At 40.8% G+C, this 19408-nt stretch overlaps 2 protein-coding genes across 3 annotated transcripts; both read left to right on the forward strand.

Moving 5' to 3' along the window:
- Window positions 1–2818: 2818 nt before the first annotated feature.
- emc10 (ER membrane protein complex subunit 10) lies at window positions 2819–8218 on the forward strand. Of its 2 annotated transcripts, XM_034540289.1 has the most exons (8): window positions 2819–2957; window positions 3099–3165; window positions 3709–3821; window positions 4042–4155; window positions 4771–4955; window positions 5267–5360; window positions 7054–7151; window positions 7646–8218. In XM_034540289.1, exons 1-7 carry the CDS (start codon window positions 2865–2867, stop codon window positions 7138–7140), a joined length of 753 nt encoding a protein of 250 aa, XP_034396180.1. In that variant the 5' UTR covers window positions 2819–2864; the 3' UTR covers window positions 7141–7151; window positions 7646–8218. The 2 variants fall into 2 exon arrangements, with proteins under 2 accessions (XP_034396180.1, XP_034396179.1); XM_034540288.1 differs by lacking the exon at window positions 7054–7151.
- A 5208-nt stretch (window positions 8219–13426) lies between these two features.
- On the forward strand, window positions 13427–19281 carry zgc:195001 (uncharacterized protein LOC567531 homolog). Its single transcript, XM_034539003.1, has 5 exons — window positions 13427–13513; window positions 15332–15335; window positions 17639–17704; window positions 18025–18164; window positions 18871–19281. Exons 1-5 carry the CDS (start codon window positions 13427–13429, stop codon window positions 19279–19281), a joined length of 708 nt encoding a protein of 235 aa, XP_034394894.1.
- Window positions 19282–19408: the final 127 nt, after the last annotated feature.

The following is a 19408-nucleotide window of genomic DNA, read 5'->3' on the forward strand; positions in this document are numbered from 1 at the left end:
CACATTATTTGTTTCCATTTCTGCAATACTATTTGGTTTATCTCTGGTAATCATTTTCATATAGGGTAAATGAATGACAATTCAGCAGCCTGTTTTTTGTTGTTACATAAAGGATTTAATGTTACTCACTGTGTTCCCCGAGACATAAAGTAAAGGTTGTAACAAGGTTATTCTTGGAGCAGCAGTCTGTCCCAGCTGAAGGCACAATATGAATATAAGATGCTGATCTTGGTCTTGAGATAAGTGCCACTGCAGTTTTCTGCTCTGTTTGACTCCTGTAAAGGGAAATTTAAGTAAATAAAATGTAGTCTGGGGTAGAACATGGAATGCTGACTATGAAGAATTTACAAACACGAAAAACCCTCTTCATCACAGGATATAAATATGTATTATTCAGCTGATCAAATGGCACTTTTAGAAGCTTTTGCAGAGGGGTGGGGGTGAGAGCAAGGCTGAGGGTCATTTCTGGTCTATTAGCAGCCTCTGCTGGCCCTGGATGTGTCGTATCCAGAATCAAGGGGTGGATATTATCAACACTCACCTTGTTTGTAATGTCAAGGAGCTCAAAATGGTATCTTTGACATATTGGGTTTGGGCTGAAATATAATAAACTACATATTTTACAGTAGATGGTGCTCTAAATATAAAGGGACACTGTCAAAACTATACTACTAAATATATTAGGCCAAATAGATTTTAACACATAAGGGAATTCAACAACTCAATGTATCTTTAGGTACATTATTCATCCTGTAACAACCTTCTTTGTTTCAGCCCAAATATAGGGTAGCACTAAGCTGTGTTACTAAGCACCCAAAGTGGTAATCAGAACATCTTTCATTTGCAAAGAAGAAGCTGCTGCTGACAAGTTATAAGAGAGCACACCTGTATATCTGGTTCAATACAGACAAAGAAATACAATAAACACCAAAATGCTAAAAATAATAATGTGAAGCCTAATACTGTTCCTGTGCAGCAGCACTGGCAACAACAGATGACAGAAGTGAAAAATAAAGTAATTTGACACATATTGAGTGGTAGGCTATGCATAAACAAACATGCATGCAACTAGGTCAGCACATACCTTAAATAGCTCAAGATACGCAAAATAGCTGTGTGTGTGGAGGGATGGGTTAGAGTGGGGAAGCAGATTTTTAGCTTGAGACACACGTTTGTGAAATCCTGGTTAAAAGTCTAAAAATATATATAAGGCAAATCTTAAAATTCAGGTAACATGTATTAAAAATTAAATTAAATAAATAAGTGAAATGAATTATTAATGATCAATTGTAATAATAATAATAATACATTTATTTATATAGCACCTTTAAAAACAGAGCTTACAAAGTGCTCTACATATAAGCAAGGTAAAAACATAACATCAATACAAGTACACATTTCAGAAAATACATGAGGCAATGAACACAATAGAGGAATAGAAAATTACAAATACAAAATAAAGCAGAACAGACAAACTAAAATAGGGGAAACAGGGGGAAACTGCATAAAAGGAGGACATCACTTAAAAGCAGTTCTATAAAAATGGGTTTTAAGAAGTGATTTAAAAGAAGCTACTGATTCTTATCCCCTCAGGTAGGTCGTTCCAAAGTCGAGGGGCTCTGATGGCAAAAGCACGGTCACCCTTTGATTTAAGCCTTGACTCTGGAACGGCCAGAAGGGCCCCACCGGAGGATCTAAGGCTGCGAGCTGGCTCATATGGGGCTAACATTTCAATGATGTAGCTTGGGGCCAGACCCAGGCGTGCTTTAAAAGTGAGCAGCAAAATCTTAAAATCAATTCTAAAACTAACAGGGAGCCAGTGGAGAGAGGCCAGGACTGGAGTGATGTGATGCCGTCTGTTAGAACCAGTCAGAAGCCGAGCTGCTGCATTCTGGACTAGTTGGAGGTGGGAGATGGATTTTTGATTTATGCCGTAAAGGAGGGAGTTGCAGTAGTGGAGTTGAGAGAAAATGAGTGCATGAATGACTTTTTCCAGATCTGAGCGTGACAATATGGGTTTGATTTTTGAGATTATTATTAATTGAAAGAAGCAGGACTGGACAATTTTTAATTGAAAATTTAATTGAGAGTAAAACATTGCACCCACATTTCTGGCAACAGGTTTTAAATAAGCAGCCAGGGGACCAAGTTGACTCTTGATGAGACTGGTGTTATTGTTTGAGGAACTGAATAATATGACTTCTGATTTGGAGTTATTGAGCTGAAGAAAATGTTGAGTCATCCAGCAGTTAACGTCAGAGAGACAATCTAAGACAGCAGCCAGGCTCTCTGGGTCACCAGGTCTCAGCGGAAGGTATATCTGTGTGTCGTCTGCATAGCAATGAAAAGATACATTGTGTCGCTGGAGGATTTTGCCGAGTGGAAGCATGTAGATAGAAAATAAAAGTGGACCTAAAATTTAACCTTGTGGTACACCACAGGTAATGTGAGTCGTAGAAGACGAGTGATTACCTATGGTGACCGAGTACGATCTTTCTAAAAGGTAAGAATAAAACCAGCCAAGTGCAGTGTCCTTGATGCCAACCCAGGTTTTGAGGCGATCGATTAAAATGGCGTGATCTACAGTATCAAAAGCTGCACTAATGTCTAAAAGAATTAAAACGGCGCTCTCCCCCCTGTCTGCTGCTAAAAGGAGGTCAATGAGGTAATGAGTTATTATAGTTAGTTAGACTGTGGCTACAAAAGCTCTCAAATCAGCATTTGAAAAATGTGATAAAAGGAAATGAACAGAATAAACGATTTACATGTCACGTATTTTAAAGACCTCTATTTTGAAAAACCCTCCGGAAGTGCTCAAGTTGTGGTTCTCTTTACGTTGTCTTCCGGTGCCTCTTTCTGTCAACATGGCCCGTCCACTACCATTTAAAATTGCAGTTGTTTCTACTGTGTTGTTTGTCGTGTGCACGGATTTTGTATTTTGTAATAGTGGCAGAAGGGTAAGTGTGACATTATATACATGTATCCTTTAAACATTTGACTGCCGTTAACCGGAAGCTGCACCTGTTAGCTAAGAAGTTAGCCTTAGCTTCGTGCCGGTTAATGCTTTAACGGTATATATCTTCTATTTTTATTACCAGGTTGGTGATGTCATGGACACTGAATTCAGTGGTTTCTCTGTACCACTTGAACACTCATTTGAAGTTGGTGAGGAGGTCTTCTTCTTATTATTATTATTATTAACATGGTTTATAGTACGTTATTGCTAATGCTGTTAAGCTAACGTTAACTGAGCAGCGCTAACATCAGGATGGAGACTCATTCAAAAGTCTATCAGTTTAATCTTTTTCATGTATCGATAAATTAAGTTTGGTTTGGTTTGGTTCAATACATGTGGATAACTGCCAACGTAGCTAACTCTGCATGTTACATTAGAGCCAAATGCATTTACATTCTGTGTGTGTGTGTAACGTTATATCTGATGGACCTCTTCACAGCAGACATTTTGAAAAGCACAGGTGAAATCAATAACATTAACGATGGCAGACTTGCATTGCATTTCCTGTAAGCTGTTGCATTGAGCCAGCATGCACAATACCAGGAACTCCCTGAAGTGGAATACAGCCATCATTAATGTGATTAAATAAACCACTGTTTAATGTCAAAATATCTGCTGAGAAAACGGTCCCTTCAGTTATTCACTCGTGTTATCTGCTCTGTGCTTACTGTCTGTTGTCCGTATCGCTTCAGCTGATGTAGCAAAGTTTCGAGTGCGTGGAGCACTGATGTTGAAAGCTGGAAGGGAGCCCAGCGTCTCACTAACTCAAAGCCAGCTATCAGAGGAAGACAGAGCCAAACTAAAGGTGAGATTTTTTACGGTTTGAATAAGTGCTTTTGGGACCGTTATGCTCATGGACAACCACAGACCACACAGCTGTCCCAAAATACTCATTTGCTCTGAGCATTAACAAACGGATTTGAGTAAGGGACATAATAATCCCTGCTCAAGAGAGCCAGAGGTCATACAAAATGATTTTAGTGTGTTCAGCATGGCATAACACCTGTGTTTGTTTTGAACTTCAGGAAGTGGCTGCAGTGGACGGACTGTACAGAATCAGAGTGCCGCGTGTTTTCCTGCAGGCAGACAGACAGACAGAGCGGCAGATGGAAGGTTACCTCACAGCATTTGTCAGAGCCGTATGTATTTCACTTATTTACCAGGAAATAATGTTCAGAAACACAACAAAGTGTCTAACCCTCTATGTAATACATACATTTAATTAAGGTTTCTCCATTTAAAACTTTTCTCAAATATTTTCTATTTCATTTTTGTATGGACTTAACATATGTAAATGTTTTTCTCGTTACCTTACAAGATTATAATAGTCATTTATTTTTGTTTATGAACGAGGCTTACCTCATAACTAATATTCTTTGACTGACTAGCTTTTATGTTTTGGTAAGCACAAGACAATTTTCAACTCTGATGGACAATAAAGTTATATTCCATTCTCCAGCCAGCCTGTTAACATGTGATGCCAAAAACACGTATTATAATTTAGAAATAATCAGTGTTTCAGAATTCTATTCTAAGCCGTGCGTAGCTAGATAAACAAAACTTGCAATAATTATATTTATTATGTCCTCTGACATCTGAAATATCTAACCAGCTTAAGTTAATTCAGAATAAGGGCTTTCTTAAATGTCAAATTGATCAATCAGATGAAATGGTATTGTAACCATATGCTATGAATGTGAGTGATACTAACTTTTTGCCTTATCTCTAACATGGACCTCCATTCTGCTCCTCAGTGTGCCATGGTTGAGTCCCATCTGAGCGATGTCATCTCCCTCCACATTGACGTCTCTGGTTACGTCATCGGTGTTTCCATAGTGACGTTACCCGGGGCCTGCAGGGGCACTGAGGTTGAGGATGAAGTAGATCTCGAGGTTTTCAACACCACACTCAGCGTCATGGCTCCTGTCAATGCACCAGGGTCAGTCCTAAATGATACATTTGCTAAATCTTATGTTTTAGCTTTTCTTCCCTTCACTCTCAACTGCTTGATGAAGCTTGACTGCTTATGGTAGAAAAGTGTCAGCATCCGCATCTGTAACTATCTGTGCATTCGTGAAATCCTCCTGTGTAGCTGTCTCGGATGTCTTTGATTCAGTTCTATTTGCCTTGGCGTAGCAGCGTTGCACTGTTTCCCTGTGGGGAGAACAAGTCTCTCTGTTCTGTTCTGCCTTACACATACACTTTCTGTTTCAGGGTTTGTTTAAATTCTAATTGCCAACTTTCTTCCAGACCTGAGACGGCTCTGTTCGTTGAACGAATGGAACAAGAATCTGAGAAGAAAGGGAAAAATCCACAAGAGCAGAAATCTTTCTTTGCTAAATATGTAAGTACTCCTACAAGAAAAGTGCTGATAAGGCCACTGAGCTGTGCCTAAATATATACTTGCTGCCTTCGGTAATTGGGCTCTGATGATTGCAATGGCTCATATAGTTTATGGATGCATGAAAATGCTTATTGAGCTCATTGTTTTTTCCCATCAGAGCCTTAACTTTTTCTATGCATGCAGCATGTGTTCAGATGTAGTATACAGTTTATTTTTCGTCCATTTCATTTGCCAATATTTGTGGCAGAAAAGTAGGGATGTCTCCCATAAATGGTTTCACATTTAGTTTTTTTTTCACCTTCTGGTTTTTCAGGGGGAAAAACGTGCACTTGTGTTTGTATATCAGGGGTCTCCAAACATTTGTCCTCGGAGAGCTAGATTGACACAAGAAAAGTGGTCGAGATCTACTCACAGCACCAAGTTTCACATCACCAAGAACACACATCATTTCTGTCTTACTTTTATGGTCCTTTAAAAACATTTCAGTCATCACAAAGTTCAAGTTTAAACTTTGGCAACATGTACATTTGTAGGGTTGCAAAATTCCGGGAATATTCAAAGTTGGAAACTTTTTACGGGAATATACGGAAATTAACTGGGAATTTTGGGGTAATTTAACTGTATGTACCTTGTCATAAGCAGACATGCATGCAAACATTTATAATACAACTTTTAAAAATGACTTTTTTGACATTTTCTGAGTAGAACTTTATTCTTTCATCGAACAACAAAAACATGAACGTTGAATAAAAAAGGTATATTCCCTATGATCACCACCCCCCAACCCAAATTGTTTTTGGGGTGTTTTTCCCTGAATCCTTTCAGGTCTAAATGCTTTCTTCCTGGACCTCATCAACGTCCTCCTCACTGCTGTAAAAAGTTAGTCTACTGTATACAAATAAACTTGGTATTAAAATGAACATGGCTTCAGTTTACCAAGTAATCAATATGCTATATGACAAACAGTGTTGGGAAAGTTCACTTTCTACATGAACTAGTTCAGTTCATAGTTCACACATTTTAAAATGAACTAGTTCAGTTCATAGTTCAAAATGTTGAACTAAGTTCACAGCTCCAAAAAATGAACTAGTTCAGTTCATAGTTCAAAATGTTGAACTAGGTTCACAGCTCCAAAAAATGAACTAGTTCAGTTATTTTTTTCAATACGTTGCGAGCTATAATTGAAATCTCTGTCTGCAATACCGCTCTTGGCCTCTGCGCTCTCACACTTGCCAGGCATAGGGCTGAAACGTTCAGACGCAACACTGATGACAAAGACGTTCAAAAACAACAAAACGTTTTATGTTTATGTTTCTGGCCGATAATGTTCCCAACCAGCTGCATTCAGGGTCCAGCTGAGCTAGGCGTGCATAGTCTTGTTCTCAACTACACTTAAGTTCCCTGTTATATGCTTTTGCAAAAAAAACTTGGGCACATTTTTTTTTTCTAAATTCCCGTGGAAACTTTCCGCTCCTTTGCAACCCTATACATTTGTCATCTGTGGGGCTGTCGGTTGGAGTGAGCTCCATGTCTTTCCCACAGAGAAGCTGTGTCCCATCCCCCGGCTCCCCTGACCTCCTTATGATTCCTGTGCTTGTCTTGTGTATCTGGCTGTATTCAGTGACCTGTGTTGACTCTGTGCTGTGCTGCATCCAGTGACAGTGTGTTGACTCAATGCTGTGCTGTGTTCCAGTGGTATTTGATTCTGGGAGGTGCAATCTTCCTCATGGTCACCAACTCAGCACAGCCCCCAGCAGGGGGAGGCAGAGAGCAGAGCTGATTCCCACTGAAGTACTGTTTTCTTACTTGTGGCTTGTTCTGTCCTCATCCCGCCTCCTCTGTCAATTTATCTATTTAACATCTACATGACTAACTGAAACCCACTACTTTGTTTCCCACATTTTGCCTCTCTTTGATGTTTTTTTCCAGGGTCAGTGCCAAATGCATTCCAGACTTATAAATGACTGACAACTTCAATTTCTTTCTTAATCCAAAATGCATTGTACAAGAACGCCTCCACTCCAAACCATATAAAGCTTTATCGTCAGTGTGAACATGTTGAGCATGTGTTGGTGTTGACACTGAGATTTCTTCTCTTTTCTTTTTTTTCCTACTTTCTCACCCACTTTTAACTTTTCTTTAGTTCAGAAAATGAATAGAACCTAATCTAGGGAGACCAATCTGGGATTGATCTCTGTGATCACAGTTAAGAATTGTTGACCTTAACACAACTATCTTTTTATTTACTTCCCTTTTTCCATTATTTTTTTTCTTGTCCTCTCCAGTGGATGTACATCGTGCCTCTCGTTCTCTTCCTCATGATGTCTGGTGCTCAGGACCAATCGGGTGGAGGAGCCGCAGGCGGAGCAGCCAATGGAGGTGGCCGATGATCAACAATCAAATAACACATTTTGTTGTTGGTGAATATTTCCTGAACAGTAGTTCTCTTGAGCAGATTTTAATTGCTGTACATAACGTTATTTAAGTAGGATAAATGTCTGTCACACACACACACAACTTAAACTTGTACAGCACAGAGGAGATATTGTGCCCTGCTGATGACTACATTTTTAATACTAATTAATTATAATTGAATACTAATTTTCTCTACGTCACTCAGACTGAGAGTTTTAGACTCATAGTTTTACTCTGAGGGCCAGGTTTAGTTTTAATAGCAGTAAAGTCATATACAACTAAATTAAATATGCATACAATAGGCAGGAGTATGATCACAAAAAGTCAGATTAATGATGGAAAAACATTTGAGACTACATGTTGTAAAATAGTCATTGTTTTCGATAATGATGCTCCGATGAATAAACAAAATAATAAAGTCACATGAAAGTGTCGTCAATGTGGTGATTTTTCTTTCTTTTTTTTTCTTTTAGTGTTTAGTAGTTCATTTTGACAAAATGATTAAAGTCATCTTTTCTCTGCTGTTAACTGGGAAAAAATGACAGGGTCTACAAAGATGGAAGAAAGGAAAAGACACAAGCTAGATAAACCTCTGTTTACATGGTCTACTCTAATTCCAGTTTAAACTGGCCTGTTTCTGACTGGTTTCCTCCCTGATTGGGGAAACCAGAACCACTTATGTGGGAGTTTAACACATTTGAACTGGAAAGCCTCCACTCAGCTTTTTAATCCTTTTTAAAATACAATTGGGCGTTTATCAAGTTGGGATAAGAGCAGCTGCTGCTGTCTCCCAACAAGTGTCAACTAGTGTCATTCTATATTTAGTTAATACTGTGTGTGTGTGTGTGTGTGTGTGTGTGTATATATATATATATATATATATATATATATATATATATATATATCACAGAATAAAAACAGCACGGCTTTAGAAACAAAATGTCCCAAAGTCGCTGTGTCAACATCGCCGGTCCTCTTCCTCCCGTCAGTCAGCCAGTCGGCTGCTGTTTAGTCTCAGTGTCAAACTGTGAGGAATATCCTTTTATTTCAGGAGGCTCGGCATTGAGCTTCAACACTTCAGTGCCCTCTGGCCTCGTCCAATCACCAGCCGGGCCTTTCTCAGAAGGTCACACGAGGGCCCCGTCCTGCTCCGTGGCTGCTTCTGCTTGTTTGGCTGTGCAACACGAGGAATGGGTGAAAATAACAGCTGAGGGAAACGAGAGTAAGAAGGAAGTGAGTCGGGTGGAAAGAAAAAATCCGTTTGTAAAAAGACCTTGCTTCTGCCGGGTCGGTGCTTAGAGAAGCCGTGTGTTTTCGTGTGATGTCATGAGAGTAACGTGTCGGGTTTCCTACCAAACCTTCTTCCTCTTTAAACAAAAAAAAAAACTCAACAATCTCATTTATTATACTTTCAGCAGAAACCCTGATGGATCATGGGATGCCTATCAGCGGCGGCCGTGATATATGTCCATCTACCAGGAAGCTGGGAAACACGGAGACACGTGACTGTGGTGATATTTAGGAATGGAGTTGTGTGTGTTCGCAGTCCACGGACGCCACACATACAGCAAACACATGTTGCTTTCAACAAGTGTCGAAAAGACTCCAGGCTGATATTACATTCATCTAAAATAACTCAACGGCGGCCAAATGCACAACTCCAATTGATGTGTAAAGGACTCACCTTTGCTTCAAAGATGACATAAAGTCAGTAAACCTGAATAGACGGCATGGTTTGCACCCTCTACACTTTACAAATAAATGTCTCACGGTTACTGAAGGCTGGAGAGTTGAAGCACAGAAGCTGTGACTGAATGCTTTGCTTCTCGATACTGGACAGCTTCCTCCCAAATGATATTAATACACCTCATTGAACTCGTGGGACTGTATTCAGTCTCCTTTCAGCTCGGTTTTGGGCTCCACCAACTCTTGAGAACATGATGTGCCTCTTTAGGCAGTCGGCCTGCAGAGATGGGCGGTGTTCCTCAGTGGATTCAGCACTGAACTAACTGCAACCCTTTAATATTAATAGGACACGTTTTAAAGTGTGTAGCATTTGGAGCGATCTACTGGCAGAAATGGATATTAATATTACTAAGTATTGAGTAAATCTATCCTTCCTGTCACTGCATCCTTGGCGCTACTGAAGAACATTATAGTTTGACCTTCACTCCATTGGTAGGTACACAAAATGTCTTGAGAGGAAATTCAAATGATTATAATGTAAATCATTTTAAATATGACTCAAAAGATATTTAATGTGTAAACCGGCACCAGTTAATGGACAAGCTATCCAAATGGAATGAGGATAATATATAAGTGATTCCACACAAGGAGCAGGATGGTTACATGGCAGCCGTTACTCGTAAATCTCGTGGCTCTCTGGAGACCACCGATGTTAACATGACATCCCCCCCACCTCCCCCTCTTATGACATGTCGGGATTTAGGAGCAGCCACAAGGTTTATGTTGCACTAAAGCTGCCGGTCGTTATCACGCTGTAAATCTGGACACTAACCATGCAGGCTTTATTAAAGCTGCGATGCAACTAAAACGTGTCATTATGACATTTGGTTTATCAAATTGTCCAAATTCATAGCATTCGTAGTCTGAACATCTACGATCTATTTTCACCGTCTTTTCAACCGGCTGGAACGTGTCATAAAACATTGATTAGTTCAGTTGGAGGTTGAAAGAGAAATGAGTTTGCTTCCTGTGACGAGTGTTAAAGTGACAAAATCAAATTTTTTGCACAGAATATTTGTAGAGGATGAAAACAAATTCTCTATTCGTGTTTTAGATATCGATGAGTTGTTAAAAGTTACACCAAAGAACCATTTGTCCTCTAAACTTCAAACTTGGTTTCATTTAACAGTTAAAGGCCCTAAACACAAAGAGAGACAGAAAAGTCCATCAAAGGTTTTTGATTTTCTTCCTCTCCCATGAATCATCTCATGACCCTTCACATTTATATGGTGACCTTTTGGAGGGGCCCGCCCCTTAGGTTGTGAACCACTGGACTAAATGTGCATAAAGTAGTCCAAACTTGCTTCACCTCGAGCAGCTACAGCAGCTGATGCATCGCTATTAACGATTTAATATTTCACATATAATCAGGGATCAGGCACTCGGCACATTTAGGTGATAACACTTCGGTGCTTCTACCTGATATTAAATACAGGACTTTTACTTGAAATAAAATATGCACACACTATTGTAATGGTACTTTGAATGAAGTGAAGGATCTGAATGTGTCCACCGCTGTTCACAACAAGAAACAAGTTGTTTCTGAGACTTGAGTCACTCTGGAATAAACACACAGCGAGAGACTCCAAACACACCCGGACACAAGCAGTGTGAGGGCGGGAGGAGGAGGAGGAGGAGGAGGAAGCACCTGCCTTGTCAATCACAGGAGAGTCGAGACCACTTCAAGGAGAAGCCCCTGCGCAGCATCCCAGCGGGCCTTCACAGATTACAGCCTCACACTTATTCTGTCCAATCACGCTAAGCATGTCACCACAGCACCACCATGTTAACGTGTAATGGAGTAACAGGATCGGGGGTTTATTGGCCCTTCTGGGAGGTAATGTACACTGGGATATTAGGGAGTGATGGGTGACCGTGTGATGTGTTGCATAGTGTGTCCTAAACACACCCGAGGGTCAGGGGACTATTTAAGCCCGCTCACTCACTGCAGTAAGCGGCGGGTGTTGAAGTTTGTTTTCATGCCTCACACGGAGCAGAGCTGGTATTATGGGGGCGCTAAGCGGGCACTTACACTTCATTCAAATTCTCCTTTTGATAGCGGTGAGACGCTGTCTCCTGAGGAGGAGGAGGCATTTCATCAAGACACACGCACCGGCAAAAGAAAAACCCTCCGCACAATATCTGATTCATAATCACTTTTCATTTGGCGAACACGTTTTACTGTCTGAATAACGAGGGAACGAGACATTTATTCAAGTGAATGCGGTAACAAGAATATATAAAATAAATAACAGATATCTTCCCCAACTAACAGATATCTTCCCCAAGACACTTCTTATATTTGTATTACAAGTGTTCTAAAATGTCATGTTTAAGTATGCAAATCAGGTAACTAGTATATATAATAAATCTACAGATGCAAATAAACAAAGTAGTCAAATAAACACCTACATGTGTATTTTGGATGTTGTCTTTCCACTTGTCTGTTATGGAGGAAAAATAAACCAAAAATGTGTTAAACTCCCACATAAATTGGTCGATACATGAAAAATACAATGCTTTGGCCTGTAGCCTGGCTTCAGAACAATATTGACGTATATCTGCACTTTATTTGACTATTTCCATTTCATGCTGCTTTATAGTTCTGCTCCACGACATTTACCAGGTAGTTACTAAGGATTTCATGAGTATAAATGATGATGCAGTGCTATAGATTTAACCAAACAATATTAATTAGTTATAATTAAACAACCGCCGATTCAACATTAAAAGCCCATCCCAGTTGTGTGTCTTCCTGTCACATTCTCCAAACATCTATATTCTTTACTCCCCCCCCCCCCCCCCCCCCCCCCGCCCCCCACACACACACACACACACCTGAAGCTCATCCCCCGTCAGCCCTGCAGGTTATAACCGACTCTCCTTCTCACACATTCTCTGCCAGCGTGTTAAAGTTTCCATGCTGCCGTCCTGCCGTGTGCTTCCACTCTATTGCTGCCAGAACTTGAATCCGTACCCGTGAGTCCGTATATGACTTAAATTAGTGATTAGATAACTAACTCTGTCTGTCTCAATATGTATATCAGGTTGGACTTCCCTTGCATTAGATTAGAAAAAGTAAATAAAGCAAACTAAAAAAGACAAACCTTTATGTATTAAGCCCTCACCAAAAACCTCTGAACCATACAAATGTTCATCAAGTCTTATGAGAAACAAATTAAACTGACATTTTTAACAAGATGTATATTTAATAATTGCTCATGGGAGAAAAAAAGCCAAAGTGGCGCGTGCATTATACAAATTAATCTTGTCCTCAATTGAAAGCGGTTACTTGAATGTCAGTAACATCGGCGCTCACAGACCTGTTACACAGCGTTTATTTCCAAGCCGTGACCACGCCACCGCTTCAGGCAGCAGCACATGATTGATGGCGTCTGAGATTGGAGACAGCTCTCCGGTGAGTAGCCGGCTGCCATCTTGAAAACTGGCCAGTGGCCATTTGTTCTTGGGTCAGAGGTCACCATGTTGCCAAGGTGACAAAACATTGCATGAGTTCAGATATTGCACACGTCAATTTCATGGCACCAACATATCAAAATATTCAAGGTGAAGTCCACCTTTGACCCCCGCGGAGTTACAAAATTGTCTTTCCATAACTCAAATTAGTTTCGGTCACTCCACATGAATGGGCCAGTCCGATTTTGGGGCCCATGTGTATGCAGACGGACCAGCATTCTTGGGATATATCAGGTATTTGCTCGTCTCCAACTATCTGATCCCTAGAATGGGATCTGCAGTTTCATGTGACACGACCATCCCTTTGGGGAACCGCTTCTTCCGATCAAAACTCATCCGCACCCGCGCCCTCCCCTCCTCATTTGGAAGTCAATAAGAGAGACCCTCCAGAGATGCAGCCCCTCACTCTCACAAGACCTCCGTGTTTGATGCCAAACAGCGCTGTCAGCACCAAGGGAATCATGTCCAAGAGAGCAGGTAAGAAACCATCCACACCTGAGTCTCTACGGGGGCCTGTGAGGGACATTGGACCACCAGAGTGAAATAATCACCTGTTGGTCTTTTATCATCAACAGTTGTATTTCTTAGCAAATCTGCCAAAGTGGTGAGAAATATATTTAAATTTGTGGTTCTCTGTTTTTGAGATATGGCCTCTAAACCCACAGCCCAGTTTCTAATTTTAGAAATGAAATTAATTTCCTATAACTCCTTTCTTACTATTAGCAGCATTAGAGCATTAGGGTTTTCATAATCAAAATCATAGTCTTTTTTGTTCTTTATTTCTCTCTCTTTTTAGACAACTCTATTTGTAAATGTCCAGATTTTACATTAAGATCAACACACGTGCAATAGCTAGAGAGACACACCATACAATGTTATTTTGGCCATTTTATGTGTGTCACAAGCAGATAACACTTATTTATTGCTTGTTGTGGTGGTTTTATTACCAGTTTTCATCATGTGCTTCAAATGGGGTTAATTTGATGCTGAGTTACCACATGTCGACCATCCCTGTAAGTCAGTACCTCGCCTCCGGGTCATTAGTCATGTCAACAAGGTGCTTGAGCGATCCGCTCACTGGGCGGTTATGGTTTCTTCTGAGCTTGTTCTGTCTCTTACCAAATTCCCCTAAATGTCATATAGCCTGCAATTTCAGAGCCCGTCTGTCTTTTTACGTTTCTTTCCCCAATCCACACACCCGTCTCAGTTCTGTCAGGACTGCGGGTATGTCCCTCTGCTGCTTCTTTCTGGGTATTTAAAATCAAAGCTTGGTGTTTCCTTGTAGCGTCCATAACTCAAACCTCCTGTGCCGGAGGATTCACATTTTAAAGATTAGTCCCTTTTGTTTTATGACCCACCCCATTTTAAAATGCTTTTCCTCTTGAATTCCTTTTCCCAGAATCCTTCATCCATCTGTCCCTCCATGTGTTTTATTTCCTTCCTATCTCCACTTCACATGTGCACATGGGCTTCCAGCCAAGGAGGCTTGACAGGAACCAGAGAGATGGGATGGGGCTCATGCCAACTATGCTCATCTCTTTCCTTGCGTCACATCTCACTATTTTCTGATCTTGCTGCCTCAGTTTTGAACATGATCTGCAGGGATAATGACGCTCTGTCCCACTGAGAGGGATCTGGGGAGGGAAACCTCTCCATCTAAACCAAACAGCCCTCATTAATAAGATAAGATCTTGACCTTTTGGCGAGAACACTGATTTAAATGTGCTCGTATATTGTCGTTGGTGTGAATCATAAAAGTCCACACACTCCACACTGGAGTTTCACTGCCTTCCCTTTTTGCATTCGCACTCTCCTCCGCTTCTCTGTTGCTGTGATGAAAAGTCATCAATCTTTTGGAGTATCTGTTTATCTCCGCGGGGCTTTGCTGTTGATCCCGCTGAGCGTGGACAGGCATCCGCCGGGCTTTCACCTCCTCAGAGTTTCCGATCGGCCTCCACACTTACTGCCAGCCTGATATCTCAATCCAAATGTACCCGAGGTCAAGGTGTCCATCTCATTGCCCTCAAAAACAATGTTTAGAATTGAAGATGGATATATTATACTGTCCATTTACAACTCTATCCTCAGTAACCAAATAAGCTTCACTCTCTGTCCTGCCAAACGTGTCTCTGTCCATCTGCTGGTCTTGCTGGCTTGCTGCTGGAGTCAGTGAGGACATGTGGACACTATTCAAACTCAAATCTGCTCAGTAATTAGATCGTAAGCCTCAGTGTGGTCCAATTAATAATCCTTCATGTTCAGTCAATTATCACATTTTCTGACTTTAATGGCTGGGAATTGTGTTTTACGTAATGATCTCTGCATAAACTCAGCATAGTAAGTGTTGTATTTAGGACCGTACAGGAGGAGCCATGGATCTCTGCCTTGAAAGACAACCGTTTTAAAGTCGTCCCTCTCGCAACACATTCGCCACACTTAGAAGAACCGCAGGCCAACTCGATTTAGGGGACGTGACGCAACCCACTCGATCTCCGGGTCGCTACACGGCTGGCTTCCCCAGCTGGGGGGGTCACGCAAGGCTGGAGAGGTCACGTTTCCTCAGGCTCCAACATGTCACTGGATAAATCACCTGAGAGCTGATTCTCCTCCTCAGGCACGTGTCCAGCAGCACCGCTGGGCAATGGAGGGAGCCTACAGTCACAGACTTGGCTTCCTCGTCAAGCTTTGAAGGTGTAAACAGAGAGATATTTATTTCAAGACGTTAATAGACTTATTGATTACTGCAGCATGTAACTGCTTTACTTTGACTGCTACTGTACAATAATATAGTATTTTGCTGTGAAACTGTGACTCTATAGCTTATTTCTTCCCATATTTTTACGCAAAATATCTTTTCCTAAAAGCAGTGTGTATAATTTCACAGGATCTATCAGCAGAAATGTAATGTAACATTCATTACTTGTGTTTCGTTAGTGTATAATAACCTGAAACCAAGAATCATTGTGTTTTCATTCAAGAATGAGCCCTTCATATCTATATAAGGACGGAGTCCTTTTCACCGTGCCGGCCGCCATGTTTCTACAGTGGCCCAGAATGGACAAACCAAACACTGGCTCTAGATAGGACAATTGTGCGTTTTTACGTTACCTGAAGGCCGGCGAAGTTCTCCAACGCGCTTGTGAAAATGCTGTACAGTGAGCTGCAGAGTGCAAAACGTTGGTGTGAATGGCCTCTGAGCAAGGCCAACGGCATTACCACGGTGTTGCCCTCGGCAGCTCATGTTACCGCAGTCTTGGAAAGGCAGGCGTGAGCAAAGGGATACTCAGTTGGTTGCAATCTGCGACCGCACCACTAGAGGCCGCCAACGCGTACACACTGTCCCTTTAATAGATTTTCCAAAGATAGCAAGTACGAAGTAAAGGGAAAAGCATATAAAAAAACAACAAGATCATGAAGACACTTTCCATTTGCTGGTATGGTGTAGCCATAAAAATACGCCATGTTGGGTTTAAACATTTCCTTCAATTTAATCGACACATATTTTCAATGAGGTGGAACAAGCCGACACGGAACATATAATATGTCTTATAATAAGTGTAGAAAGCCTGTCCTCAGGCCCGCTAATGCATTTGCTACACAGCCATGATATGTATGAAAATCACACTTTGAATTGTCCTTATATGGAATCAGGAACATTTAAGCTGTTCTGTCTAATTTTGGCAATAGCGGAGGACACAGTAAATAAGCTCATGCAGTGATGTAACAGTATGAACGACGAGTTGGTTATCTGTGTGAAATGTAAGAAACCGTAAATTGAGCAAGGATGACTATACTTACACAGGGGGTGGGGGGGGGTCAGATGACGACCGGACCGGCCAGTATTGGATCACTTTTTTTTCTCCAAATGTCAGAAGACACAGTGACTCAAGAACTGGAGGAGGAACAGACAAATAGAAAATATAACACCGGCCCACAACATGACAAATAAGCCCTCGGCGGTGTGAAGTATGAGACGCGTTATAGTAGCTGATGGCCATGGCCTTGAAAAGTGCTGTGTATTAAAGAAATGTGTTAAACAAGTCCATCTGAGGCCATTAAACATATTCTATATTTTTATACAGTGGTTGAAGACTTTTTTTCGATGAAAACTACAGTTTTTAAATTATTTTATTGACTTATTTTAACGTATTTACGCTGTACATATATATAATATATAATATATATATATATATATTATATTAATCTAGTTTTTTATTGCCACTGTTTTACTAATATTACTATTATTATAACTTTAATGTTAATATAGCTCTCTATTTTATTACATTTCTGTCATTTTCTTTGTCTCATACATTGGTATTAAATTGTCAAAATGTGAAATTGCTGACTTTGTCTTATTTAAGACTAACCACACATCAAGTAATACATATATATATATAGTATATAGACTAGTATCCATATACTATATATAGTATTTTTGTCTCTTCACATAATTGCAGTGAAATGACACTTTTATTTTTTTGCAGGAAGAACAAACAGCAGTGCATCAGCAGGTAAAGAGCAACATTTGTAGGATAAAGAGAACCATTCATTATATGAAATAGTGTCATGTAAATGTGATCATCAACTCGTCCATAAAGTACTTCCTTCTAATTCTCTTGTAATCTCTCCTCTCACCTCAGAGAAGCTGCCGCCTCCATATGAGCCAAATATCCCTGAACCCACCATCAGGGCTGACTTCATGAAATGTGCGGTATTCTTTATTGTTTAGGAGCATTTAACTATCTTTAGTTTTTTTTTTTAATAAACCAGTTTTGTCAATTAATGCCGACAAATTAATTAGTTATTAGAAACTGGAGTGTGGACTCTTTAGTGTGTAAAGTGAAATATCATAAATCAAACAAAAGTAATAAAACCAATTTAGTAAGTTAATATTTTTAAGGCAACAATTCCCCGTTTTGAGACGGAATAAATAAAGTTACATCTTTTGCCTTGATTAATTAAAGATTACTGATAACTATTGGGGCTGAATTATGTGAACTGCCTCTTCACCTCTTTCTTCTCTCAGATTGGCTCCCGCTCTCTCTAGATGATAAAACTGCACAGAAGTTATTGTGGATTTCAGAGGCCGGGTCCAAAGTGGCCCGCACGTCCGATGCCGTCTGCCCGTATCCCAACAGGCCTGAGAGATATGAACACTCCCCACAGGTATACCGGCTGTGGTCATGGAGGAATCCCACTGCAGTGTTGTTCTCATTGGTCATAATCGTAGAAATATATATTTGTAGAAAGCCAATGCTTGTAAATCCGTCACATGGACACAAATGTTGTTTGGCAACATGTCATCTCACCTGAGGAGACTAAATCATTACATTTAATGCATCTTTAAAAGTAGATACACAGTGGACTTGTTTGCTCTTTTTGCTGCAATTTATATACAGAATTGTGACTACGCCTGTTTGATAACTCAAAACTCTGAGACAGCTGGATGTGCAAATATCTCCTTTGAATACAACATACAATATTAGAAAAATGTATTGTGAGACTCTTTTTGACGTTCAAATTTGTACGTTCATACTTCATTTTAGGTTTCTACTAGAACACGTTTACATCCTTTATTAATAAAAAAACTCTTTCTCAAACTGTCTGTCTGAATACACCTTCTTTCACCATCAGTCTGAGATGCTGCGTTTGAGCGCCTGTCTCTTTAAGACTTTTAGGCCCAGTCTGCTCTGATTGGCTTGCAGGAGCAATATAAGGGCCAATATATTCAAATGAGCCTGCATGTGAGATATGAATCACATTGTCTGGTCTAGGCAGACTTGTCTTATTTCAGTTTGTGGGTTGATAGGAACTCCAGATTCTAATATGTATGTCCCCTTATTTCCTGCTGTGTGCCTCATCTCTTCTTTAGGTGCTGTGCAAGGAGGGTCTGATGGGCTATCGAGGGTACTGGGAGGTGGACTACGACGGCTGGGTGGTGATCGGGGTGGTCTTAGAGGGCGCTCCACGCAAGGGCCATGACGCCCGAGGTCCATGCGGCCTCGGGGAGAACAACAGCTCCTGGGGGGCCGGCTGGTCTGGCTCCTGCTACCAGGTCTGGCACAACAGCGAGAACATGGACGTCGACCTCCCCGTGTCTTCCAGTATGGGCATCTACGTGGACCAGCCCGCTGGCATCATCAAGCTCCTCGCGGTGGAGGGCAACGCCGAGAAGGAGGTGCGGCTGATCCACAAGTTCAAGGCCAACATTCAGGAGAAGATTTTTCCCGCGTTTTGGGTTGGCACAAATTCGTTCTGCTTTCTTCGGAAAAAGGATCAGTGATTACAGTGGGGGGCGGGGGGGTAATTCATCTCATATCGTAAACAAAGACGGCTACTTATTTTATTTACTGTATGTATTTATGTATTTAATTTAACTTAATAGACAAGTTATTGTATGATTTGTTTTA

Source organism: Cyclopterus lumpus, chromosome 8 (genome assembly GCF_009769545.1).
Source record: "Cyclopterus lumpus isolate fCycLum1 chromosome 8, fCycLum1.pri, whole genome shotgun sequence".
NCBI classification, from domain to species: domain Eukaryota; kingdom Metazoa; phylum Chordata; class Actinopteri; order Perciformes; family Cyclopteridae; genus Cyclopterus; species Cyclopterus lumpus.

What these genes read in the sequence shown, in the direction of transcription:
- zgc:195001 (XM_034539003.1), top strand. Translation starts at nt 13,427, where the DNA reads ATGCCAAACAGCGCTGTCAGCACCAAGGGAATCATGTCCAAGAGAGCA. An exon ending in CAGGGCTGACTTCATGAAAT is followed by an intron (nt 17,705 to 18,024) that starts GTGCGGTATTCT and finishes TTCTTCTCTCAG; the next exon opens with ATTGGCTCCCGCTCTCTCTA. An exon ending in GATATGAACACTCCCCACAG is followed by an intron (nt 18,165 to 18,870) that starts GTATACCGGCTG and finishes TCTCTTCTTTAG; the next exon opens with GTGCTGTGCAAGGAGGGTCT.
- emc10 (XM_034540288.1), top strand. Translation starts at nt 2,865, where the DNA reads ATGGCCCGTCCACTACCATTTAAAATTGCAGTTGTTTCTACTGTGTTG. An exon ending in TTTGTAATAGTGGCAGAAGG is followed by an intron (nt 2,958 to 3,098) that starts GTAAGTGTGACA and finishes TTTTATTACCAG; the next exon opens with GTTGGTGATGTCATGGACAC. An exon ending in TCACAGCATTTGTCAGAGCC is followed by an intron (nt 4,156 to 4,770) that starts GTATGTATTTCA and finishes TCTGCTCCTCAG; the next exon opens with TGTGCCATGGTTGAGTCCCA.